At 46.9% G+C, this 26796-nt stretch overlaps 1 protein-coding gene across 1 annotated transcript in view; it reads right to left on the reverse strand.

Annotated features, from left to right (window-relative positions):
- Window positions 1–21554: 21554 nt before the first annotated feature.
- The window catches only part of TTC9 (tetratricopeptide repeat domain 9), a 31804-nt gene continuing 26562 nt past the window's right edge, over window positions 21555–26796 (reverse strand). The window contains exon 3 of the mRNA XM_075105758.1: window positions 21555–22700. Coding sequence (XP_074961859.1) covers window positions 22621–22700 — 80 coding nt within the window. The 3' untranslated portion in view covers window positions 21555–22620. The remainder of the gene's footprint in view (window positions 22701–26796) is intronic.

Here is a 26796-nt window from a genome sequence, read left to right on the forward strand (position 1 = left end):
ATAACATCCTCTCTTCTAACTGCACCTGTAGATAGGAAAGAAAAAGGCAAGTCAAGACCTTGGCATAACTAAACTAAAGGAGAGAAGCATCTCACCTTGAATGGCAACGGGAGGAAGAGATCCCACATTTTCCTGGGAGTGTCCTTCTCTCCTTATGCCCTTTCCCTCTGCCGTGGTTTAGCGGCAGCTCAGCCCCACGCAGCCGCTCGCTCACTCCCCCACCGGTAGATGGGGGAGAGAATCAGGAGGGTAACGCTCGTGGGTTGGGATAAGAACAGTTTAATAATGAAAATTAAAAGAAACAACAACAGAAATGCAACGTAAAGGAGAACAACGAGAGGCGCAAAGCCCCGGGGGGGGGGGGGGGGTAAGGGGAACGAACCGCACGCGACGCAGCCGCGCGCCGCCCGCGAGCCGCAACTGCCCCCCCCCCTTAATATAGCGGTCACGGTGTCACGTGGTATGGAACGAACCTGCCATTGGCCAGTCGGGGACAGCAGCCCCCGCCACGGCCCCGCCCCTCCCAGCCCTCCCCCCCCCCCGCGCCACGCGGCAGAGCGCGGGAAGCTGGAAAGGCAGCCGCCCCCCACGGTGAGGGGAATTAACCCCTTCTCAGCCAAAACCAGCACCCCTCTCTTACCTATGTGTGTTCAACAAAGATGATATTCTGGGCATTGCTCCAATAAACAACCTCAGGCTCATACCAAAACCCAACAAAATGTAAAAGGCTTGGCGCTCCAGTCATATTGCGCAGGGGTAGGACTGAGGGCAGAGTGGGAATAGCTGAGCTGGTGAAAAATGGCTGAGGGGAGACATGTTTCTCTGAGAGGCAGAGCAGTGGCCATGCACGAGACCAGGGATCTGTTGGTGTCATTGGGTCTCCCATGTCAAAGCAAAAATTGATGAACTTAATCTACATGAGGGGAAGTCTGATGCAGAACTAAAATCAGTTTAAGCGAGGGAGCAAATAGCCAAGGAGAGTCTGGAATAGCTGTGCACTGAGCTTCAGAGGCCAGGACTTAACTGTCTCCTTTTGCAGATGGAATAAGGTTGAGGGAAATATAAAATACCTCTAAAGTGTATGTGCCTGAGCATTCACATCCTTTCTCATACGTGCACCCAAGCCACGTGTGTCGGGGAGGCATCCTCACACAGCTCGGAACAGCACATCCGTTCTTTACAGTTTCTGAGGGGGGGTTATAGCTGGTGTCACAGCAGCCACTAGAGAACAAACCAGAACAACTGTGGTACCCTTCTCAGCATCACAAAATCATCAATTAAAATGAAACCAATATTCTCCCCTCACTCCTAATGATATTAACACTTCTACTAACACTTGCTTATTATAGAATGCAGGTCTAAAAAAGGCAGTTTACTTTTGCTGGGTTTTCTACACTTCCAGGGAATATCTGTTTTCAGGCCGTAAGACTTCATTGAGATTAAATGTGGTGGCAAATGAAAAAATAGAAGTAAAGCATTTAGCTGCTTTCTGGATCATGTTGCAGTAGTTTGGTTTCATAAAATGGCAGGTCTTCCTACAGCTAAAAATGTGCAGTGCAGAGATGATACAAGCTAAGATGCATTCACCACATCTCTCCCACTCCTGCTAAGTCAGTAGGGCTCAGACTGAACTCTGGAAGTCAAAAACGGCATCTATTTTTGTAATTGATTATGGATATAGTACAGAGGATGAAATCTGGGGAGGAGGTGACAAACCTGATAGAAAGCCCAAGGTACCCTTGTAAAAAATACTCTGACAGTGGAAGCAGAGCTTCAAGCAGAGCTTGAAGACTTTGCCTTAGGAAGGGAAGGGCTCTGGCACTGTAGGAAAAACCTGCAAGGGCACAAAACCTTTTCTGTATGAACGAGGGGAGCTCTCAAAAGGAAGTTCTCATGCTTTCTGCCCTCAAGGCTGTGGACTGCAGCATTTCAGTAAGCACAGCCAAGCTATGATCAAACATATTCTTTTTATTGCAACAGACGACAAGTCAGTTTTTTAGCAGACATTTAATTATTGTACAAAATAGGTGGTTGAGCATAAGGGGAAAGTTCTCTTTTTAGATAAAGCTGCTTTTCACTCGGGACTCCTGTAATCAGAAAATGTATTTGTAGCTGCTGGATGCTCCTGCTTCTGCAAGGTTTTTAGATCTACATCAGAATTTCAAAGGTACAGGCTTCTTAAATATCTCTGAGATATTTTCTGGACTGTAATGTCAGATGAATATATGTAACATACTGCACTGTAGTAAATAATAAATAGCACCTTTCCTATGCTGTCACCTTCTTAATAGGAACAGTAAAAAAAAAAGTGTTCCTTTTCTGCTGAATTTATCATCTGTCAGTGACTGCTGGGTGAAACCCACTGGTTATACAAGGAGTGAGAATTTACACTCCAACCGTCCCTTCCTCCTTGCCCTCTGCCTCCCCAGCAGTTGCTGCCAGCTTGCCCCTTCGCCCTGGGAGCATGCCACCAGCCTGTGGGGACGTCTCTCAAAGGCTGGAGCTCCCCGTGGCAGAGCGGTACACCCACTGCTGCTCTCTGACGCGTTGGCACAGGCTGTGGCTTGACAGCTGCTCTCAGGCTTCTCTTAAAATTTGGCAGTGGCACTCCCTGCCACGCTGCAGTTGCCTCTGATTCAGAGAGGGATGTTCCTGTGCTTTGAAGGCCACATTGGGATTGCCTGCCTGTGCTCTTCCAAGCAGATACCCTGCTTACCTGCTAACCCACCTCTGCCCTGGGAGAAGGTTCCTTACTGTTAGAAAATGAAAGGATTAACCCCTTCTTGGTAACCTGGTCTTCTGTACCTTCCTTTCCTCACATATGTGTTTGGGAGACAGGGGATGTCCAAAACCTCTAGGTCCCAAATAACGTTCCATTATCTTCTCTGAAAATGTGCCAGGGCAACAGCAAACCCACGACTAAGATCAAGTGTGGATCAAGATGAACAAGTACAATGGCAGTGCTGATAAAGGTAGATCAATATTGATCCAAGGAAGCAAGCCACCTGCAAGCTTCCTATATTAAATAGTGAGGTGTTTTAAATAAAATTCTCCAAAAATAAGTACATGAAAGAAAACTAATGAGAAATCTTTCCAGTGATGGGAAATGAAGACGTTCTTGAATTCCTTCTATTTTTTGTGTGATTCAGCAGTAGAAACTGGTGTAGAGTTTGCATGGAATTGGATTTGCCATTTAAGATATCTCCTGCAAGCCAAACCAAACCAGATTATTCATTGTAGTTCATCCAGCAAGTATATATGTGTGTGCGTCTATCCCAGAATATATTGAGAATATCTGAGGTGTTAAAAAAATTCTCACTGCAAAGTCATTGTTTATGTTCAACATGAAATATTTTGCTCACTTCTAGTAGTCCCAGCTCATGTTTGCTAGCCAGTTCTCCAGCCTCTACACCATATCAGCATGGCTTCAGCAGTGCCACAACACGGAGACACAAACTGGCCGTCTCATCTGCAGCCACCCTGAAAGGCGGGTCGGAGCGGTATAGCTTCAAGCGTTAAGGAAATGTTTGCTGAGGGGGCATTATGGGCAACAGTGTGATGAACTAATTTTCTGTTGTCTCACAGGTGACTGTAAAAATGGTATCAGAGGGTTTCTGGTTTATTCTTTCTCAGTGCCACTTCCCGGTCAGATGTGTTCAGCTTACTAGTAAACATTGCTTTGTATCTCAGGAGGAAGAAAGCACCTCAAGACGAAAACTTGTTCAGTTTGTCTCTGGCTGTTACCAGCAATGCAGTTTCTACTGTTAATTCTTAGGTGACCAGATTATGGGAGTGAAATCGTGGTGTTGAAAAGCTAAGAGCTGGTTGCATTGCCGAGTCTGCCTCTGTTTATTGCTGCTGTACTAATTCATCCAGGTAGAATCTCATGGCGAGTTGTTTGGATTCTTTCCCATTTAAATACATATATGGGTAAGAGTAAATGGATGGATTTTCATCCTGCAGAGCAAACCCATGGCTGCTGAAGGGCCTTTTCTTCCTCTGATATCTAATCCTTTCCTTTGGCAAAGTAAATAATGAGACACTTCTACAGATCTGATTAAGCTCCGAGTCCCTTTTTAAATGGCAGAAGATCAATACTATTACTAAATCCATTAAACAGTTCTTCATGCTTCAGTTGCACTCTCTCTAGGATATATGAGAAAGAACAGAAAGGTATTTTGGCTATTCTAAAGAAAATGCATGATAAAGCCTCTTCTCATGTTCCACTTTCTCTCCCTAGCTCCAAGCCAGCCATATCTTCCAGGCTCCCCATCCCTTGAATCTGGCTCACAGGCCAGAATTAACCAGAGACCTGGGTCACAGGAGGGACTTTTGTCTTTCAGTGTCTTTTAAGCCAGGCCTGAATCTGTCAGTACTATCTGGAAGGTCTGGGTTTTGTTTACTCTGATGGCAAGTGAGCTGAAGTAGGTCTCAACTGCTGGTCTAGTTTTTGGTTTAGTGCCTGTTTTTTGCCGATACACTGAAAGCTTTCACAGTCCCTGGATGAGAATCAGGGCACCCCATCTCTATGCATGTAAATGACAATACAGTTTTGCAGCAGGTTTTGAGGTCTCATATCAATTTTTGAAGCTAATGATTGACTACGTGTGAGGAAAGGATATAACCTTAGGGACAGGAATGGGTTTTCTGCCCAAGCCAGAGCAGAGGGATATTCTCTCTGATTTGATGAAGAACAGAGACTTGGCTCTAGAGCTTCCACACTGCAAGCTGGGCTCTGTGCTTCCTGGTATCTTTTTTCAAACAGCTCTCTGAGTTAGGGAATCTCTTTGGCATTTTAAAAAACTGCCACAGAAAGCTTTGATGTCCACAATGACGCATTTGTTGGGAATGAGCAGCTCTCCCCATTCCTTCTGTCAAGAAAAACGGTATTGCTGTGACAGGTCAGTACCTCCTGGTCAGCACTAGTTGCTGCTTCTACACTCTTACCAGAAAGGTCAAGTACCAAAGAAGCTGGGGACATTGAATCTGCTTTCTCCACCAGAGTTGGTCCCTCCAAATCAGATAGTCCTTTGATATCTCAAACGTTAAAGGCAAAGTGTTATAATAATTCAGAAAATGAAGTATGCAACCCAACACACATCTGTCCTTGCCTGCGACCTGATGTCACCACCAGCCAACCTGAGAGCTCCATCTGTATCCTGCTCCCTGCTACCACTCAGTAACTATGTCTTATTGTACAACATTTTTGTTCACCAACTCACTGGCTGTTTTTTACATCAAAAGAATTATTCAGCAGCAGACTGTGTTCTTGGTTATAACAACAGCAAAAATACTTCATGCTCATAGAGCCCCTTCAGAAGTGTGCTGGAAACGTTATTTGCTAAATTCTTCCATACCCAGCAATAGAAGATGGGGCTAGTTCAGTGCAGTGAGAAATGAGCACAGCTCTCTGACATGGGCCAAGTAAAAAAGAGGGCTGCAGAACTAGGAGTGAAGTCCAGCTTCTACTGCTCTACGCAACTTTTCTTCCCCTCTGAGCTACTTTTCAGCAATATAGCCATGTGCCAGATCCTCAGCTACTTTAATCAGGATTATTTCCTTCAATGCCTTGGGGAGATGTCAACATTTGCCTGGATCCAGCCCACATTTTCAGGCTAAATTCCCATGGATTTCCCATGGATACTTAATATTTTTTTAGATGTCTTTAGTTCACTGTTGCCATCAAGAGCGGTGAGTGTTTGGATTATTTCCTCTCTGGGCAGAAGCTCAATCCCACCAAGTTGGATTATGATGACAGGCTGAGTTTGTATGTGCAACACACTAGTCAGTGAAGGCGGAAGTTGCATGTTTGTGCCTGGCCACTTCACCTGCATTTCAAAGGTATACTTCAGACCCATGCTTGCCTGAAGATCTCACACAGCAGCTTACTTAACAGGCTTTATGCCATCACTGATAGTCTCGGAGAGTGAGGGACCTACCTACTCTGCAAGCAATGATCTGGTCTCAGCAATTAACACTTTTTAACATGAACCTGTGCGTGGAGCCCACAATGGGTAGGGAGTTCTAGCAGCATCCTACAGCCTGGTTCGACATAACCAAGCAGCTATGGATTTGACTCTGCTCTTGCCACAGGTCTCCCATAGAGTATCAGATCCAATTCAAAGCTTGCTTTGCTCTGGAGTTAGATGTTCGGTGATATTAGGAGACCACTAGCATTACTTCAATGCCTTCAGAAACTTCATACTGCTTGCCACTTGTTTGGGACGTGTTTCTTCAGTGTTCATTAAAGAAGGAGACACTGGAATGTGTGCATTCAAACCCCATGATGTACCAAATCAAGTCTTCCGTTGCACATGCTTTCTACTCTTGGGAAAGAGCAAACAGCAAGCAAATGTCTTTCTGGATGACACTGAGCTACTCACTACCTGTGAGTACAGGATAAAAATCTGTGAAGAAAAGAAGACTATCCAAAGCATAACCTTCACTGGAATCCGGACGTAGGTTAACAGTTTCCTTTTTTTCTTTTTTCATTTCTGTTGAGCATCTTCTGGTCTTCTGTTTGTGGTCAGGTGCATGAGCTGCTAAAAAACCAAGACCCCCAGGAGAGCTGGGCATTCAAATCTATGGGCTGCATTGCCTGTTACCTCTGCTTAGAAGGTTTTGAAAGAAACATCTATCTTCTGTTTGACTGGGGGACACTGGGGAAAAAACTTGCAGGGTGTGGTGGACAGTACACTACTTTTTGATATTTGTACCATTGGTCTTGAATGCTCCCATCTTGCCCAGGCATTATTAATCCTACTTGTTCTGGGTGATCTGAATGTGCCTGACTCTGCAAGGTAATCTAAAAGAGCAAAAGGGTTGCTTGGTTCCTTTGCCTGGTGAAAGAAAAGTGTGAGTAATCCTCCCAAAGACTGTGTCCCTCAACGGCCAAGTAATGTTCTTCTTAGCTGCTAAAGCACTGCAGATCATGGGCAGCTGAGAACTTGTTAGCAATATTACAAAAGTGGAACACGTATATTGATTCCCCCATCCAAAAGCTGGTACTTTATGCCAAGTCTTACTTCTGCTGTGTCTTAAAATTTGACCACGTGTGTCCTTTAAAAAGCAGAGAGGTGCAGATATGTTCTTTCTGTGGAAAAAGAATGGTGACTTCTGATTTCCTGGTAGCTAATCGTTTCTCAATCAAATGTGATGCAACTCACTAAGGAGTACTGGCTGCAGAGATACAAAAGGATCTGATGGCGACACAGCAGAAGAAAAGCTGGGATGAGTCAAAGCAGTCTGTGGCAAGACTTGAACATGAGTCAATGATGTTTTGTATGCTGGTTTTGACTGGGATAGAGTTAATTTTCTTCATAGTAGCTAGTGTGGGGTTCTGTTTTGGATTTGTGCCGGAAACAAGTGTTAATAATACAGGGATGTTTTTGTTCCTGCTGAGCAATGCTTACACAGAGTCAAGGGTAGGAAGGCTCTACAGAGGGACCTGGACAGGCTGGATCGATGGGCCAAGGCCAATTGTATGAGGTTTAACAAGGCCAAGTGCCGGGTCCTGCACTTTGGTCACAACAACCCCATGCAACGCTACAGGCTTGGGGAGGAGTGGCTGGAGAGCTGCCTGTCAGAGAAAGACCTGGGGGTGCTGGTTGACAGCTGGCTGAAAGTGAGCCAGCGGTGTGCTCAGGCGGCCAAGGAGGCTAATGGCATCCTGGCTGGTATCAGGAATAGTGTGGCCAGCAGGAGCAGGGCAGTGATTGTGCCCCTGTACTCGGCACTGGTGAGGCCGCACCTCGAGCAGTGTGTGCAGTTTTGGGCCCCTCAGTACAAGAAGGACATTGAGGTGCTGGAGCGTGTCCAGAGAAGGGCAATGAAGTTGGGGAAGGGTCTAGAAGACAAGTCTTATGAGGAGAGATTGAGGGAACCGGGGTTGTTTAGTCTGGAGGAGAGGAGGCTGAGGGGAGACCTTATCGCTCTCTGCAACTACCTGACAGGAGATTGTAGTGAGGTGGGTGTTGGTCTCTTCTCCCAAGTCACTAGTGATAGAACAAGAGAAAATGGATTCAAGCTGCGTCAGGGGATGTTTAGATTGGATATTAGGAAAAATTTCTTTCCTGAAAGAGTGGTCAGGCATTGGAACAGGCTGCCCAAAGAGGTGGTGGAGTCACCATCCCTGGAGGTATTTAAAAGACGTGTAGACATGGCACTTCAGGGCATGGTTTAGGGCACAAGGTAGTGTTGGGTTGATGGTTGGACTTGATGATCCTAGAGATCTTTTCCAACCTTAATGATTCTATTATTCTAAGGCCTTTTCTGCTTCTCACACCACCCCACCAGCAAGGAGGCTGGGGGTGCACAGGGAGTTGGGAGGAGACACAGCCGGAACAGCTGACCCCAGGTGACCGAAGGGATGTCCCACACCATATGACATCATGCACAGCATATAAAGGTGGGGAAAGAAGGAGGAAGGAGTGGATGTTCAGAGTGATGGCATTTGTCTTCCCAAGTAACCTCTATGTGTGGTGGAGCCCTGCTTTACTTGAGATGGCTGAACACCTGCCTGTCAATGGGAAGCACTGAATGAATTCCTTGTTTTGCTTTGGTTGTGTGCATGGCTTTTTCTTTACCTATTAAACTGTCTTTATCTCAGCCCATGAGTTTTCTCACTTTTACTCTTCTGATTCTCTTTCCCATCCCACCTGGGTGGAGTGAGAGAGCAGCTGTGTCATGCTTAGTTGCTGGCTGGGGTTACATCATGACATTTTGCTGGTGCAAAGAATATATAAGTAGGCCTATTGTATTTAGGACTTCTGAAATAATGCTTCTGCTCTATCTTGCAGAAGGCCACACCTGGAGAACTGTCCTGCTTTTAGCACTGCACTCCAATAAAGAGGTTAACTTCCTGGAAGAAATCCAGAGGAGAGTGAGGAGAACAAGCAAGGAGCCAGAAAACTTGCTGAGTTGCAGAAATGTTGATGGAAGCTGAAAGACCATAGTCCTAGAGAAGAGAATTTCACTAAGATCGGGAATTGCTGCAAAGTGAGAGAATAACTTTTTTGTCATATCTGCTGTAGCTGAAACAAGAAGTAATTGGTTTAAATCACTGCAGAGAAGACTTAGTTTAAGCTTTAGTAAAACATCTCTTAACTTTCCATCTGTGAAGGCAGTGGTATTCTGTCATAGGAGGCTTTTAAGAACAGGTTAGATAAACGTCTCTTAGGAACAGTTTAACTTTATCTGACCTAATTGCCTTAAGGCAATGGGGTGATGTAGATGCTCTCTTGAGGATCTTTTCCAGTCCTATTTTTAGAGTTAGTACTTCCTCTGATATATGGAGTGAGATGACTTGGCTTGGCTTGCTCATCATGAACAGAGGCGTGAAGTCCCTGCAGGGAATCTGTATTTATACTGGTGACGAGTGAAAAAGAGAGATCCCATCTTTTATTAGACAGCCATCTTTCATTAGTTAACTGAGTCCATCTGACATTGGATCACAGCGATGTAAACATTTGGGATTGCTAAAGCTCCACATCAGTCCCTAGACTAATAACAGGGGGAGTGGGAAACAGCTGTCCCAGAAGACTGAAGATGAGAGATGTCTTTCAACAAGAGCATGTGTCTTAGAAGAAGATGCATTGCTTGATTAGAAAAATGGAGTTCATTTTAATGGGAACCCATACTAATGATGACACAGTGTTCCCCATTTTCCTGTTGATTTGAATTCTGACCACATATGCTATAAATTATAGGATTTTCCTAACTGACAGTGTTGTATTCCCAGCCACCTATCTGAAAGTCAAGTTGTGCCATTACCTATAATCTGTAGATTCAGACCTTATTCCTGTGTACAGCTTTTCATCATCTCTCATACAGAAATAATTCTCCAAAAGTCAATCAAATATCCCAGACTGACAGCCTTAAGTCTGCTGAAGAGCAACTTGGGCTTGCCAGGTCGAGGTGCTAATTTTGGGGTGCTACTGTGACATGTTGGTTTGGTGATATTCAGCTCAGGCTTTTCTCTTGCTCAGCCCTTCCATTTTGCAGGTCTGCTGACTAGATAAGTATTTTTCTGTGCTTGTATGAAAGCCCAGGCCTGTGTGATACATCAGCAGGCAGCATTGCCTGCCACAAACATTAACAAGTGATGAGCCGAGCCACTCTGAATCATGAGAGCTTAAAAAAACTCATGGATTTTTATGGTTTCCCTGTTGATGTTTGGAGTCCTTACTACTTAGGTTTTAAAGGGCTTTTAAAACAGGGACCTACCCCTACCTCAGGATGACAGCGCAGTTCCAGCACCAAAGACTGGAAGAGTCAAAAACCATGAGAGTTGTTAGCAATGGGCATATGTCAGTCAGAGGCCAGCCCTGGCTTCATGAGCCACCCCCACAGCTTGCAGAGCTGATGTCAGAGATTGGCCTCTGGACCACAAATGGATCTCACATCTCTTCTGCCCATATGATGCCGAGACCTGACTTTTGTGAGCACCCTGGCTCAGCCCCCACGTCTTGCTCAGCTAGAGGCCATCTAAAGGACTCCATGAAAGGGCTTGCATCTTGGCTTGCTAAGCTTATTTCAGGGAATAGGCTTATGTGCTCTCCCTGAGTCAATGCTCAGAGCTTGCCAACAGGCAGCCGAGCCTCAGAGATAGCCTACTGAATTCAGCAAGCTGTTGGTTGGATCTATTTCAGCCCCAGCAAGATGCAGGATACCAGCTCTGAGTGAAGGAACATGCCATTTGCATGTTGCCATTTTTCTAACCAGAAGTTTGTAGGAGGTAATATGAAACAGCTGGATTTTATCTGATACCAAAAAGATTTGCTGTAACTCAGTATTGCTACTGGGTGAAGCGGAGGAAGTCTGCAGCTTTATCACCAGCCCTTTTCAGGGAGCTGATACCACAGTCCATCCAGCACGTGACTTTTGCCCAAGGCTGTTCCAGCCCACAATAAGCTGCTTTCTTTGGGCTGCCATGATGAAATAAGAATAACACTGGCGGTCAGACTGGCTGAAAGCCATCCATTATTGGTTAAGAAAGTGAAAATCCTTGTGTTCCCCACTGTAAATCCCCCAGCTGTCTTTGCTAAGCAAAATCAAAGAAACACTTAGGCCATCTGTTTCATTCTGGGTAATCTGAATATGTACTTTTTTTCCCTAGCAGCCATTAAAATACACTTTAATTGTAGTATTGCATGCTCAGCAACAGTTTCTGTCTAGAGCAAGAGTTTAAGATGCTGTTGCGGGAGACACATGGTGCAACTGCGTCTGAGTTTGAATTACTGCTGAAGCAGAGTCATTGAAACAAAAATCTCCCCCAACCAAACTGGAACAGCAGCCTGCTTTGTGGACAACTTTGGTAGCAGGGCTGGAATCTAAAGTCACCAAGAAAATAGAACTCCCTTATTAGCCTTGGGAAAAAGCCCTCATTTGCTTTGTTTCAAAATAACTCTGTCCCCAAAACACGTAATGAAGGCGGGCTACAACTTCCAGCGAATACAGGTCTTAAAATTATGACCCTGTGCATGTTGTTCCCATCCCTCCCACTCCGATGCTGCTGTCATATTTTGAAAATTACATTAAGCAAAGCAGTTGGTCCGTCTCTTGGTTCACCATATGGAAAGGCATATGAAGGCAAAAGAAAGGGATCAGCATTTAAAGGTCCAGCAGACAGCCACTGCCTGAGGTCTCCTCCTTGTGTCCTCGGGAAGGTATCGGTCTCACTCTTCTTCTCTTCCTTCCTTGGTCTCCAGGATCAGAGCTCTGGTAGGGTCTGGTCAGCCAGATGGCCAAGTCCTACTTGGCACAAGTCCTACTTGTGTCACAGAGGTGAATACTCACTACCAGCTCCATCTTTTCATTTCTATACCATATTCCATTTCTCTATCTCCTCTTTCTCCTATGTTTCATTCCTGGTTGTGTCTCCCATTCCAAAACCACCCTGGAGTCAGAGCTCCTGCCAGGCTCTTCAGAATTTCAGCTATGGGTGTCTGTGTCTCTTTCTCCTCTGTTACTTTTCCCTATTAAACTCTCCTTTGAGCCACTCTCATTCTCTTTCTCAGCCAAATAGGATCACAGAATCACACAGAATCACAGAATGGTAGGGGTTGGAAGGGACGTCTGGAGATCATCTTGTCCAACCCCCCGGCTTGAGTAGGTACACCTAGAGCAGGGGGCACAGGAACACGTCCAGGTGGGTTTTGAATGTTTCAAGGGAAGGAGACTCCGCAACATCTCTGGGCAGCCTGTGCCCCTGCTCTGGCACCCTCACAGTAAAGAAGTTTTTCCTCATATTCAAGTGGGACATCCTGAGTTCCACCTTGTGCCCATTGCCCCTTGTCCTGGCATGGGGCATTATTGAAGAGAGCCTAGATCCATTGTCCTGACACCCACCCTTTAGATATTTATAGGTATTTATTAAATCCCCCCTCCATCTTCTCTTGTCCAGGCTAAACAAACCCAAGACTCTCAGCCTTTCCTCATAAGGGAGATCCTACAGTACCCTGATCATCTTGGTAGCTCTCTGCTGGACTAGTTCAAGCAGTTCAACATCCTTCTTAAACTGGGAGGTCCCAAAACTGGACACAGTACTCTAGATGTGGCCTCAATATGGCAGAGTAGAGGGGGAGGTGTTAACCTCCCTCGATCTGCTGGCCACACTCCTTTTAACGCACCCCAGGATACCGTTGGCCTTCTTGGCCACAAGGGCACATTGCTGGCTCAGGGTCAACCTGCTGTCCACCACCGCTCCCAGGTCCTTCTCAGCGGAGCTGCTTTCCAGTAGTTCAGCCCCCAACCTGCACTGGTGCATGGGGTTGTTCCTCCCCAGGTGCAGGACCTTGCACTTGCTCTTGTTCAATTTCATCAGGTTCCCCTTGGCCCAGCTCTCCAGCCTGTGCAGGTCCTGCTGGATGGCAGCACAGCCTTCTGGTGTACCAGCCACTCCTCCCAGCTTGGTATCACCAGTGAACTTGCTGAGGTTATGCTCTATCCCACTGTCCAGGTCATTGATGACTATATTGAACAGGACCGGACCCAGCACAGACCCCTGGGGAACACCACTAGTGACAGGCCTCCAGACAGACTCTGCTCCATTGATCACGACCCTTGGAGTTCTGTTGTTGAGCTCTGTCCACCTTATGGTCCACTCATCCAGCCCACACTTCCTTAGCTAGTCTGTGAGGAGGCTATGGGGGACAGTGTCAAAAGCCTTGCTGAAGTTGAGGTAGACAACATCCACTGCTCTCCCTTTGTTGACCCAGCCAGTCACGCCATCATAGAAGGCTCTCAGGTTGGTCAGACATGATCTCCTCTTGATGAATCCGTGTTGCCTACTTCTGTTAACCTTCTTGTCCTCTACATGCCTGGAGATGACCTGCAGGATGAACTGCTCCATCAGCTTTCCGGGGATGGACACGAGGCTGACCGGCCTGTAGTTCCCCGGGTCCTCCTTCTTGCCCTTTTTGAAGACTGGAGTGACATTGGCTACCCTCCAGTCCTGGGGCACCTCTCCTGTCCTCCATGACCTTTCAAAGCTGATGGAGAGCGGCTCAGCAAGAACATCCGCCAGCTCCCTCACCACTTGCAGGTGCATCCCATCGGGGCCCATGGATTTGTGAGGATCCAGTGTGCCTAGGTGATCTCTGGCCCAATCCTCCTCAACCAAGGGGAAGTTCTTTCTCCAGATTTTTCCTCTCTGCTCTGGGGGCTGAGATGCCTGAGGGCCAGCCTTAGCAGTAAAGACCGAGGCAAAGAAGGCATTCAGTAACTCTGCCTTCTCTACACCCTGCATTGCCAGGGCCCCTTCCTTGTTCAGCAGGGGGCCCACTGTATCCCCAGTCTTCCTTTTACTGCTGATGTATTTGAAGAAGCCCTTCTTGTTATCTTTGACATGCCTTGCCAGATTTAATTCCAAGTGGGCCGTGGCCTTCCTCATCGCATCTCTGTATACCCTGACAACATTCCTATATTCCTCCCACATGGCCAGTCCCTTTTCCTATGTACTGTAAACCTCCTTCTTCCATTTGAGTTCCTCTAGGAGCTCTTTGGTCATCCATGTGGTCTCCTGGCTCCTCTGCCAGACTTCTTCCTCCTGGGGATGCACCGATCTTGAGCCTGGAGTAAGTGGTCCTTGAATAATGTCCAGCTCTCTTGGATCCCCCTGCCTTGTATAGCCCTAGCCCATGGAGTTCCTCCAAGTGGGTCTTTGAAGCGGCCAAAGTTGGTCTTCTTGAAGTCCAGGGTTGTAACCTGAATCATAGCCCTGCTTCTACCTCACAGTATTTTAAACCCCACCATCTCATGGTCACTGCAGCCAAGGCTACCTCCAAACCTCACATCCTCAACCAGCCCTTCCTTGTTTGTTAGGATAAGGTCAAGCAGCACATCTCGCCTCGTTGGCTCCTCCACCACCTGCATCAAAAGGTTGTCCTCGATGCTCTGCATGAACCTTCTGGCTCGTGCATGACTCACCATGTTGCTTCTCCATCAAATATTAGGGTGGTTGAAGTCCCCCATGAGGACCAGGGCTTGCAATTGTGAGGCTACTTCCAGCTGTCTGTAGAAGGCCTCATCGACTTCCTCTTCTCGATCAGGTGGCCTGTAGCAAATGCCCACAACAGTGTCACCCATATTTGGCTGTCCCTTCATTTTTACCCATAGGCTCGCGACTTGTTCTTCCTCCACCTCTAGGCTCCCTCACTTAAAGAGCAACTCCCCCACCTCGCCTTGCTGGTCTGTCTTTCCTGAAAAGCCTGTAGCCATCCATGACCACATTCCAGTCATGCGAGCCATCCCACCATGTCTCTGTGATTGCAATCAGATCATGGCCTTGTGACCACGCACAGACCTCCAGTTCCTCCTGTTTATTCCCCATGCTGCCTGCATTGGTGTACAGGCATTTCAGAGAGGTAACTGAGCATGCAAGTTTCCCTGGAGGGGTGAATGAGGACCCACTACAGCTCTGCAAACCCTTGAGGTAGTTGGTCTCCTGGTTTCATGAGACCACCATGGCTACTTTATCACTGCTCAGGTTGTCCTGTCTTATGCTCCCATTGTGTGTGGTGACATTAGCATTGCTAGTTTGTCCCCCTCCCCCCAAGTTCCTGAGTTTAAAGCCCTCCTCACCAAGTTTGCTAGCCTTCTGCCAAAGATTCCCTCACCCCTTCCAGACAGGTGGAGTCATCCCTCCCTAGCAGGCTATGGTTGCTGAAGAATGTCCCATTGTCATAAAAGCCAAAACCCTCACGTCAACACCAGCCACGTAACCAGGAGTTGATTTGTATTATTTGCCTATTTCTAGTCACCCATTTTTCTCCAGGAGGTATTATGGAGGAGAAGATTACTTGGGCACCAATATTTTTCACTTGATTTCCCAGAGCTTTATAGTCTTGCTTAGTTCTGCCCAGACTCTGGCTTGCAGCGTCATGTGTGCCCACATGGAAGAGAAGCAAAGGATAGTAATCAGTGCTTTTGACAAGTTGTGGCACCCTCTCAGTGACATCTCGGATCTTAGCTCCCAGAAGACAGCAAACCTCTTGTGACTCCATGTCAGGTCGGCAGATGGGTGCCTTGGTGCCTTTTAACAGATAGTCACCCACTACAAGCACTCGTCTCTTCTTTTTGTGGTATCTACTCTGTGCTGCTGGTACAGTTGCACCTGCATTGTGAATTGGATCTGCTTTGATTGATTTGTCGTGAGACTTTTCACTCAGGCTGATTTTCCACATTCAGTGAAGCTCTCACTTCCCTTTGGATATCTCCTCCCTGCTCTCCCTCCACAGGGAGTGTATGTAAGCAATTATATTAACTGCAGATTCACAGCCAGATGAAAGCCTGCAGAACTGTGAACTCATAAAAGCAGTAATTGGTAACCAAACATTTGCCCTACTCTCATTTCAGGAGAGCCAAGTAGTCAGTAAAAAGGGGTCAGGACTGCTTGAGCTAGGGCAGGTCCTGCTGTGGGATGGCCTGGACAGCAGGACAAGGTCTGCTCTAGCTCTGTCTCAGACATTTCTGCTCTCAGGGCTGCACCCCATATGCATCCGCATGTGCACTCACACACACATAGACCAAGGAATGCCTCCATAAATGCTGCAAAGTCATGGGTTGAGATGATTTAATATTAAATCTAGCTTCTGTTACTAGTAACCAGGTCTTTTACCTCTCCTTTCAAAGTGATTTGTTTTTTTTTCTTGGCAGAGTTCTTTTATATAAAGCTTTTCTGTCATCTCCAGTGCCCATATTTTGCATTTTGGATGTCAGTATTTCACAGTAGTTAACACCAAACCTTTGCAGTACTGAGGTAAGCTGGGGTCTCATACGGAAAATGTGCAGTTTCATATGAATCACAGTTTTGATTTGTAGCTCTGACAATAGACAAGAGAACATATGCTCATATGCTTCTGTTAGCTCAGCTCTGGGGAGAAAATAGTATAATGAAGAGAGTATACTGGTGATTCACCCTTCCTCTGAGCTAATCTCTCTCCCATTGCCTCTGTAGGCTGTGGTGGGCAACAGGGAGCTCTTGTGAGTGCTGTGTATAACAGGTGTCTGGGCACATGCAATCACTGCAGATCTGGTGGTACTACTTGTATGAGGATCTGCATTGACCCTAAAGCCCCAGCCAGATTTGTCTTCTTATTCCCTAATGCCCTTGCCAGTTCCACCTGGCTACGTTATAGGTTATTTCCTCACCAGTGATGGGGAGTTGCCAGAGGTAGCTATGAGCTGGCACAGGTTCACACTCCCCAGCAGGCAAAACGGAGTGAAGGAGACCTCTCTGGAGGGAAACAAAAGTTGTAGAAGTTAGTTGTTGCAGAACTGCTGCTATTTATAAAACTTGGCTGGCAATAAAGGAAGGAGAATGGCTGTGGGTAGGGCCTGTGAAGTCAGCCTCTCTTGTACAGCAGCTTCATTTGCCACTGCCATGGTTGACTAGTGCTGTACATGGGGCTCACAGCTACTGCCAGACCATTTTCCCCCACCAAACACAAATAGTAATTTTACTACATAAGGAAAAATCCATCTGGTTGTTCGGCCCATGTACCTGCACCACAGCATAGCTGTAGCAGGCAAGAAGCAGATCTAGAGCTTGTCAAAAGCAGGCAGCGGGGAATGCAGGAGGTCCTGGGGCTGGGAGAAGCACGGTGCTGGCTGCTGCATCTGGCAGAGGCAGCTCCAGCACAAAAGCAGCCCTGGCACTTGCTGCTCATTGTGAAGTAGAGGAGGGAAGTCAGGAAGCACAGCCTCCTGCTCCCAGTTTGTGGTGGAGTCAACTTGCTAAATGAGTCCTCATGTTAGCAAATGAAAAAGATTTGGCGGCTGGTCAGTGAATTTGCTCCTGTCCAGTTGTGCTAGAAAGAGGGGGAAAATGGTGTATTGTGGTTCTTTCCATCCTGCTCCATTCCCTTTCCTCCCCCTTGCCCTCTTATCTGTCCACGTAACACAACAGATGTTTTCCATAGGATAAGGAGTGAGCATGAAACTAGAGTAACAAGGTGTGGTGGGTTGACCCTGGCCAGATGCCAGGTGCCCACCAAAGCCGCTCTATCACTCCCCTCCTCAGCTGGACAGGGGAGAGAAAATATAATGAAATATAATGAAAATCTCATGGGTTGAGATAAGGCCAGGGATCACTCAGCAATTACCATCACAGGCAAAACAGACTTGACTTGGGGAAATCAGTTTAATTATTACCAATCAAATCAGAGTAGGATAATGAGAAATAAAACAAAATCTTAAAACCCTTTCCCCCCACCCCTCCCTTCTTCCCAGGCTCAACTTTACTCTCCAGTTGTCTACCTCCTCCCCACCTGTGGTGCAGGGGAATGGGGAATGGGGGTTGGGGTCAATTTATCACACCTTGTCTCTGCTGCTCCTTCCTCAAGAGAAGGACTCCTCACACTCTTTCCCTGCTCCAGCCTGGGGTCCCTCCCATGGAAGACAGCCCTCTACAAACTCCTCCCACGTGAGTCCTTCCCATGGGCTGCAGTTCTGCATGAACTGCTCCAGTGTGGGTCCCTTCCTCAGGGCGCAGCCCTTCAGGAACAGACTGCTGCAGCAAGGGTCCCCCGCAGGGTCACAAGTCCTGCCAGCAAACCTGCTCCAGCGTGGGCTCCTTTCTCCACAGGTCCTGCCTCCTTCAGGCATCCACCTGTGCCAGCATGGGGTCCTCCACAGGCTGCAGGTGGATATCTGCTCCACCATTAACCTCCATGGGCTGCAGGGGGACAGCCTGCCTCACCAAGGTCTTCACCATGGGCTGAGGGGAATCTTTGCTCCGGTGCCTGGAGCACCTCCTCCCCCTCCTTCTTCACTGACCTCGGTGTCTGCAGGGTTGTTTCTCTCACATATTCTCATTCCTCTCTCTGGCTGCGGTTGCACAGATTTTTCCCCCTTCTTAACTCTGTTATCCCAGAGGCGCTACCACCGTCGCTGATGGGCTCAGCCTTGGCCAGTGGTGGGTCCATCTTGGAGCTGGCTGGTGTTGGCTCTATCAGACATAGGGAAAGCTTCCAGCAGTTTCTCACAGAAGCCACCCCTGCAGCCCCCCTGCTGCCAAAACCTTGCCACGCAAACCCAATACACAAGGTAATTTCCTGGGCACTACACAGTCTCTTTATTTCCTGATTCCCTGCTGCAACTGCTACTGGAAACAGTTGCTGTAGGCAACTCTCCCAGCTGAAGAGAGTTTGAGCTGGCCCTTTGCTGTGACAGAGGGAACATCTGTCTCTGGGAAGCAAAAGAGAGGGTTTTTCCCCCTTCCTACATCTGTGGGACCACTTACACCCCCTTCTGCCTCACAGGCTGCTAAAGTCACATATTGTCGCAGGTTCCCTCTCATCTTCTTATCACATATCCATGAATTTACCTTCCTTAAATTGTAGCTGTGAGAAGAGGCAGGAGGCTTTTTATCACCTTCATTGAGACAGCATCAAGGCTGTTGTTAGTGTGGTAGTATAGCATGCAGCATTTAGTAACTGAGAGACTCCTAAGAAGATAACTCAGAACAATTTCTGGAAACCATCTCATACCAGCTGCAGCGATACAAAGTCCTGCTAATTAGTTATGTGATAGTATTAAGGAAGCTGATAATTTACTGCACCCTCCCAAACATCCCATCTGGGGGGCACGTTGGCCCATCACTGTTCCTCCTCGTTTAAGTTGCCCCTGCCCAAGACTCTAAACTACTGTGCAGAGCAAGGAGTTTTACAGTAGAAACTTGGGAGGAACATCAGCGTGCTCAGGGTGCAGAAGGAAAGGTGAATAAAAAAGCAGAGAAGAGGGGTAGTCAGCAGGTCCTGCGTGAATTCAGTTTGATCTCCCCTTTGCCCAGTGTGTATCTTCCCCTTCCCTTCTCCTGCCCCTTGGAAAAAGAAAAGAGAAAGCGTATCATCAAGGGATTGAGCATAAAGAAAACAATCCAGACAAAGCCTCTGGAGATCTCACGTGAAGCATCACAAGAACGCAGCCACTCCTCGTCCTGCCGAGCTGTAGTTTGGGGAGAACATTTACTCAGATGAAACTTGCTGAGAAATCCTGGGAAAGCAAAATGGAGATGCGTGGCTAAGGAGGTTGCTCTGCACTCAAGATCCTCCTCTTCACCTTATTGGCTCCTGGGTTCAGCTAGCAAGCAAGAATAGCCAGACCTTTGTCTTTCTGTCAGTTCTGGAAACCAGTCATACCCTCTTCTTAATTTAAACACAGACTTTTCCACCCTGTGCAGGCCCCTTTTACCAACTGCAGTGGTTAACACATATTTGGAAAAATTCTGTGGGCAGCATGTGTTTGTCTTCTCACAATCTCAAAAATGATTGTGCTGGAGGAAGGAAGCCTCCCCCTCTTTTGTCCCCTCCAGCTGGAAAATCACCTCTAATCTTACTGCCCTTTTTCCTGCTGTGTATCCTGCCAATTAAAACTGTGTCTTGTTATGAACCGCAAATAATGTGAGCAAGCCTTTGGCCAGGATTTTTCTAGTTCAATTCTCATTCTGCCCATGAACATGGGTTTGGCTTGTATTTTGTATCCCATGATCAGTTCATCCCTCTCTCATTTCAACCTCAGTTCTTGCTTGCTGTCAGCTTTCCTACTGCTCTTCCTGGCATCTGCCATGCCATTTTGTTCCTGCTGTTTTCACATGTGATGGGTGACTGGGCTTACTTCCCATTGCACTGGAGACATTTAGCACTGCTGGGTACCTGGAGGGGACTGTGTTCATTCCCCTGTGCACCACATATTGAGGACGTATGCATATACCAACTGGCTGAGCTAAAGCCTGTTTGTTTGTTTTGGCTTCCAGGATGTGTATTCTCTTGTTGCCATTTGGTTGGTCCACAGAAAAACACCATCAACTTGTAGTAGAGATGACCACCTCCAACAGAGTGTCTCCAACTCCCTACAGCAACAGTTGGGTAACTTGGGTGGGATCGGGTGGCCTCTGCCAACACCTCCATGTACACATGAGTATACCTTTATTTGAATTTGCTGTGTGCTGTGATGTAATTAGGATACGGAGGATTGCCTGTGCCTAAGAACTAGAATCTTATTAGCTCTGTGTTTTACACAGTACCAGGTACACCTTACATGCACCCAAGCATACTTCTGCCTAACCCTTTTTTCTGATCTAGTTAACAATTACCTACAGAATTCCCCTCATTTGTTCTCTTTGTCTGCAACTCAATTGTTGTCCTAGCAGCAGCTGTAGCCTCATTTATTGCTTAGACATGAGTAGTGGTGGGCAGAGGTGCTTGCTATTTCTGGCACAGATGTACAAACCATGGGCTGTCTGAAGGTGACTGTGCTTCTTCCAGGATGCAGCACTTTCCTTCACAGTAGCTGCACTCAGTGTTCCCAATTCTGGGAAGCAGCTGCTTTCCACCACCCTCCTGAGGAACATGAACTTCTGGTGCCATCACAGGTAATAAAAACTGATGTAGGTCCACCTTATTTCAGAGACTTATATGGCACTTTAAGATGGCCTCTTCACCACCCCCAGCGTGGGCTGGATGAGTCCCTGAACTAAAGAATACAACTTTGTTTTTTTCAGAGACAACGATAGAGATTTGCCTTTTTTCTTGATGTGTCTATCAACTTTTTCAAATTTCAACTAGAGAAAAATGTGGTGAGATACCACCTCTGGAATGTGGGATGCCATTCCCAGCCATCTGCAGAAACCATGTCCGCTGGGACCAAACTTGGCCGAACTTTGCCTGTTCAGCTCTCTGTGTTTCAGTTTGCATGGTTCAGCTGAGGGCCGAGTGAAGTATCTCTGGGTACACTCCCTTCACACTTACCACCATGGGATGAGACCACTCATGTACATCCTACAACAGGGAACAGGTCCCTGTGGGCCACTGATGGGGCAGTCACACTGGAAATGTGTTTGTGGCACTTACTAATCCTTTTACTGGCAGTTTCAGAAAACAACCTTTGAGCCAAGGAGCCTGAGCTCCTAGAAGTGATCAGACTGCTGGAGGAGGTCTAAATGGGCCCTATGGGCTGCTGAAATAAGCTCCTTAGTCCTGTCCCGTTTGCCAGCACCATGTTCTCCTACAAAAGAAAAAACAGGACACAGGAAGCACCAACACAAGGTGGGAGAATCAAGACCTCAATCCAATGTACTAATAATACTTAGCACTGTACATCACTGTACTGTTACTTACAAACATTAACTAATACATCCTCACAACACCCCTGCGAGGTAGGGAAATATTATTATCCCCAGTGTACAGATGGGGAAACCGAGGCACAGAGGGGCTGTGTCTTGCCCAAGATCAGATGGCAAGGCATTGGCAGAGCCAAGATAAGAATGGAGATGTCCCTTGTTCCCCACCCCATGCTGCCCCCCACTAGACAATATTGCCTGTCTGGACACATGGAACCCAAGAAGTACCTTCGAAAAGCAATGCCTGGACTTGTTGCCTATTAATAATTTTTATTTGCCTTTAATGAATTATTTCACAGTTTTTCCCTCACACTGTACACCATGCTTTCACAGTCCGTTCAGCATTCTGTGGTAGCCCACAGCCTTCTCCTCTGGCACCGGGACAGCTCTGCGGGGGGTTTGTAGGGTGCTCTGTGCTTTCATTAAGAGGATGTTTAGAAACAGTTTTCACTGGCATTAGACTGGGAGCGTGTGAGCTCTCACTGGAGACCGGTAACACACACTGGAGAAGCAGGCAGAGGGAACTGATGGTAAAAAGGCATTTGCCATCCTTTGTGAAATGACCAGCGGCTCTCTTGGTTTCTTAGATCTTCCAAGCTCCAGTGATCACTCAGAGCAGAAACTGTTTGTCTCCAACTTGCCTGGTCAGGAAGTTGTTGTTCTGGGGGTTGCTTCCCTAAGGGTATTATCCAGTCAGCTCAGGACCAGAAAGGTCCCCCAGCATTGCCTACTCCAGATGTGTGACACTGTCTAGGAACAAGGCTGGCTATAGCCAGCCATTGTGCTCTGCTGCTACGGGGAAGGGGTGTTACCACGGTTGGCAAGCAGCCATATCCAGCATCTAAGTCTCTTTTTTTCAAAACTTGGATTCAACGAAGAGCAAGGGAGAGTGGATGGATGAGGAGATGAGGATGAGGCAGAGCAAACAGGGAAATCCACCAAATGGGCTTCTAGGAAGGAAATGTTCCCCCTTGGGCACTTCAGCTGAAGCGGCTTCATTTTCACAAGGCTTCTTTCTCTCTCTGGGAACATCTGCTGAGCTTCATCTCTGTCAGCTGGATATATCGTATGACATTGGTATCTGCAGGAACAGAGCACACACATACATGTACGGTGGTTACAACTTCCTGTGAAAGACAGACACACTGCACCTTCATCCTTTGTGCATCACCTGGGGAGCAATATGGCTCCAGTGCTGCCTGCAGGAACAGCATCAGATGGAAGAGGGTCTGAACCAAACCCTGTTGCTTTGGTTTTGGAGAACCTGGTCTGATTTGTGCTCACCATCCCTTCTGCTCACAGTCTTGCCTCAGCTAGTTTTTACCTTCTCTACAATTACTCTTGGTCAGCACAACTGAATTCACACAGCTGAAACTATCCAGGACATATCTGCCTGTTGTGGAATGGCAGCTCCATTGGCTTCCCTTCCCTCAGTGCCTGCATGCAGGCCCCTAAAGACGTCTTGCATACAGTTATACTCTGCCTTTTCACCCTCCTATCCCTTTTACAGCCTATTTCACTCTTACATTTTTCCATGATGAGCTGAATTAGGAAGAGCATCCTTTTCATTCTCTTTTTTACCCTTGCTTTCCTTAAATTTCATATTTGGAAGTCCTATCACCATGACACTCTATCTGCATTTTCATCATATGCTGCACACTGCCTTGTCTATCCTGTCTAATGAAGTTCCTAGGAGCAGAGAACCAGTGCTTCATCCCTGTAGAGAGCTGTGGATCCCAGTACTGTGCAGGTGATAAGCCAAGCCCTCTTTTTCCTTCCAGTATTTCAGTGTATCAACACAGCACACAGAACATGAGAGTTTTGTTTTGCCTCCTGGCCCCAGCCTTGAGGGAACCTGTTTGCCCTGAAGCACAGGCTGATGTAAACAAGTATGTATCTTCAGGACAGACCTCATGATTCTGCAGTCATGGGCAGTCCTTTCTCAAATTGTGTTGATTTACTATCACGAGGGTGACTTCCCACTCACACATCAGCCATGTAGTGGCAAAAGCCATGTGGTATCAGAAGCAAGAAGGCAAAAAAATAGCCACTTTCACTTATGTATTGATTGAAAAATGGTTCTTTGCTCACAGCCTTACTCAGCCAGCCAACCAGAGCCAACTTATTTAATGTAATTTATTAGATCCTCAGAAACCAATCTGAAGTGCACTACAGTCCAGTCAGAGGGCAACCTTGCCTCCTCCTCATCCAAGCAGTGATGTGCCCCACACCAGCTAAGGAAATGAGGAGTGCTTGAGCTTTCAAAGAGATAAGCAAACTACTGGTAACATGTCCAGCACTAGCAAGTGTAGGTATTGCACCCACCCAGGCAGCTGTGGGTGCAAAGTTTCCTTTAAATATGAGGACATTTGTGTTGTGGCCTCAGCCAGAGCTCAGACAGTGGGAGACAGATTGTTTTCCATTGACACAGAGCTCTCCACAAACATGCCATGGGGTAGCAGTGGGCTGTGGCAACGCTGTTGTGATTTCTCAAGCTGTCTCTGGTGAGGTGGGTCTCCCTGATGAGTCTTCTGCAGGTTCAACTGCATCATCCTAGCCAGTCCAGAGGGTGAGACTCAGTGATTAAGTTACTTGCCCCGTTTGAGGCATTCTTAATGAGCCAAGAAGTTCTGCCATTTCTTGTGTTAGACAAGGTGCACCAGCATCCTGGGCTGGTCATACATTAACATTTCATACCAGCCCAGCAAAATTTAAAGCAGCTTTTTTAAAAACAGAATTGGCTTTAGTTGCACAGCCTCCCAGAGTGAAGAAATTCAGTTCAGGGGGTAGCGTAAACTTTAGGCCTAAAATAAAATTAGTGCACATGGCAGGCAGGTGGTTAATGCCCATCAGTGTAAAGGCAAGGCTACAGTCCTGCTGCTGCCTGTACCTCACTGCAGTCTCTCTGCTCTGTGCCCTTCCAGGCTTTGATGGGCTGCAGCTTGGGTAAACATCCCAGCTGCTGAGGTTCACACTTTGAACGTGCAGGTGGTAAGTGATGACTGCACAGGCACGTTAGGAACTCACACCTGCTGGGCCTGCAGGGACTCGACGCCTGGCTGAGGGGACAGAGGTGGGCTCAGTGCATAATTGGGCAATGAAAGGTTGCCAACTCCCTTAGGCTTGTGGGTAAGGTAGCTAGCTGCTGATAGCACAATTTCACTCATCTGGGAGATTTCCACATGCCTGGGAAGACAGGGCAAAATAAGGTGTAGCCTGATAGAGGGTGGGAGATACTCCCATTGTGCGTTAGTTGCAAAACTCCTGGGCAGGTTTTAGCACATTTTGCTTCCTTTTTGAGGGCCGCTATTTTACCAAAGAAAAATAATGAGAGTAGCACTCTGTTTACAGAAGTGGAACCTTGTCTTTGTTAAGTCTTTTCTATCAAATAGTATTGCAGCATACTAGCTCTGCATGCAGAAGTATTTCAAAGCTAAATGTAAATGTTAATGAAGAGAAGACTTTCATCTCTCAGTGAGGAAGAAGTGATCTCCTTCTGCTGGTGTGGGAGTAACAGGTGAGAAGAACTCAGGTGACTGGCCAGACCCATAAAAGAGATGCTGGCAAATCTGCAATGAGGATGTCTCCTGGCTCTTAGGACTATGCCTGTGTCCTTGTGCAGAGTGGTCTCCTGCTGTTTTAAAGGTCATTTCTGCTTCCCCCTGTAGTTTTGGAGCCCAGTTGCTTATCTGCTGTGTGGACATTGTGGCCTAGGTTTTGTTCCCAGGACTTCTGAGTCTCAGGTGTTCGGGGAGGCAGCTCCTGAGCTCAGCCATGAGCCCGCTCCACATAGCATAGGAAATCTGGCTTGTGAGTGCAATCTGCATGATGTACAAACATGAGCTTTCAGTGCAGGGCCAGCAGAGATTAACCATGGGTGTTTGATATTACCAGGTCAGCTGATGGTCTGCTCTCAATCCCAGTCAGTACCTACCTTGACAATGTGGTCCCACCAGTGGGAAAGAGCTGAACAAGGTTTGAAGGTAAGGTGTGTGTTTGGCTGCTCGTGCTACACCAGCCTCGGGACACAGAGTTCATGGAGTGCATGTATGCTTTGCACACCTTAACAGCAGCTTCCCTTTCCCTTAGTAAGGAAGGTTATACAATTATCTTGTATTATTTCCACCCGCTTTTGTGATTTTTGTTTGGATATAGGGTAAGAAATCAGGCCAGACCTAACCCTCACCCTTGACAGACAGTAAACAGCCGTAAGGGATTTGCTGCGCTGACAGTCCTTTAGAACAGCCCTTTAAAACCCTTTGCTAGCTAATTCCTCTTTAGCATTTAAAATCTCCCCCACCAAAGAGAATAACTGCCAATGATTTGTGGCAAAAACATTCCTTATTAGAAAAAAAAAAAAAAACCAAACACACAGAACATGACTGTAATAATAACTAAGTGTTTTTACCAGTGAGCCTAGTGAACCCTCAGATAAAGGAAAACGATTGCATTTTGCAGATGGAGACACTGAAAGTGGAGACACTCACTTATTCCAGGTCACATAATGACTCTTGATAGTGTTACCTGATTCCTACTGCTGTGTTTTAACAGCTGCATCCTTTCTACTGTATGTGTTTGCTTCTTTCCCCCGAACACCCTTCAGGTTTTCCATAAGTATAAATAAATAAGTGGTACAATGGCCTTGAATAGTCTAACAATACCAGGGAAGAGTCTCTGAGGCAGAGCTAAAGGCCAGAACTGTTTTTTTGTATGCATTAAGGGCCTTTGGGGACACTTTCTGGTATGTTTTTGCAGCAAGCTGTGGTATTTGAAGCTGTTGCTGTTGAATAAATTAGTATTTATTTCATGAAGCAATGAGGGATACCAAATAAATAGTATCACTGCAGGGGGTTGACAGCACAGAAATACATGTTAAAAATGGAAGCAAAGTGGTTCAGCTAAGAGGACTTTTTCACATCTGAGCATAGTCAGAACCTCAAGGTTAAGATAACTTCTTATTTTCCACTGTCTATTTTTTCTCTTGCATAGGCTTCTCCATTTCCTGGTTCTGGCAAGGGCTGAAAGCAGAAGGGCACGCTGTAAACTAAAATAGGCTAAACTGAGCTTTTAAGCACATTTGCTCAGGGAGTGTGGGGTGCACAGCTGTGCTGTCAGACTGCCCGGAGCCCATGGCCAAGCACAGCAGATGGGACCAGGCGCCCTTATGGAAGGTGGAA

Source organism: Phalacrocorax aristotelis, chromosome 10 (assembly GCF_949628215.1).
Source record: "Phalacrocorax aristotelis chromosome 10, bGulAri2.1, whole genome shotgun sequence".
NCBI lineage: Eukaryota > Metazoa > Chordata > Aves > Suliformes > Phalacrocoracidae > Phalacrocorax > Phalacrocorax aristotelis.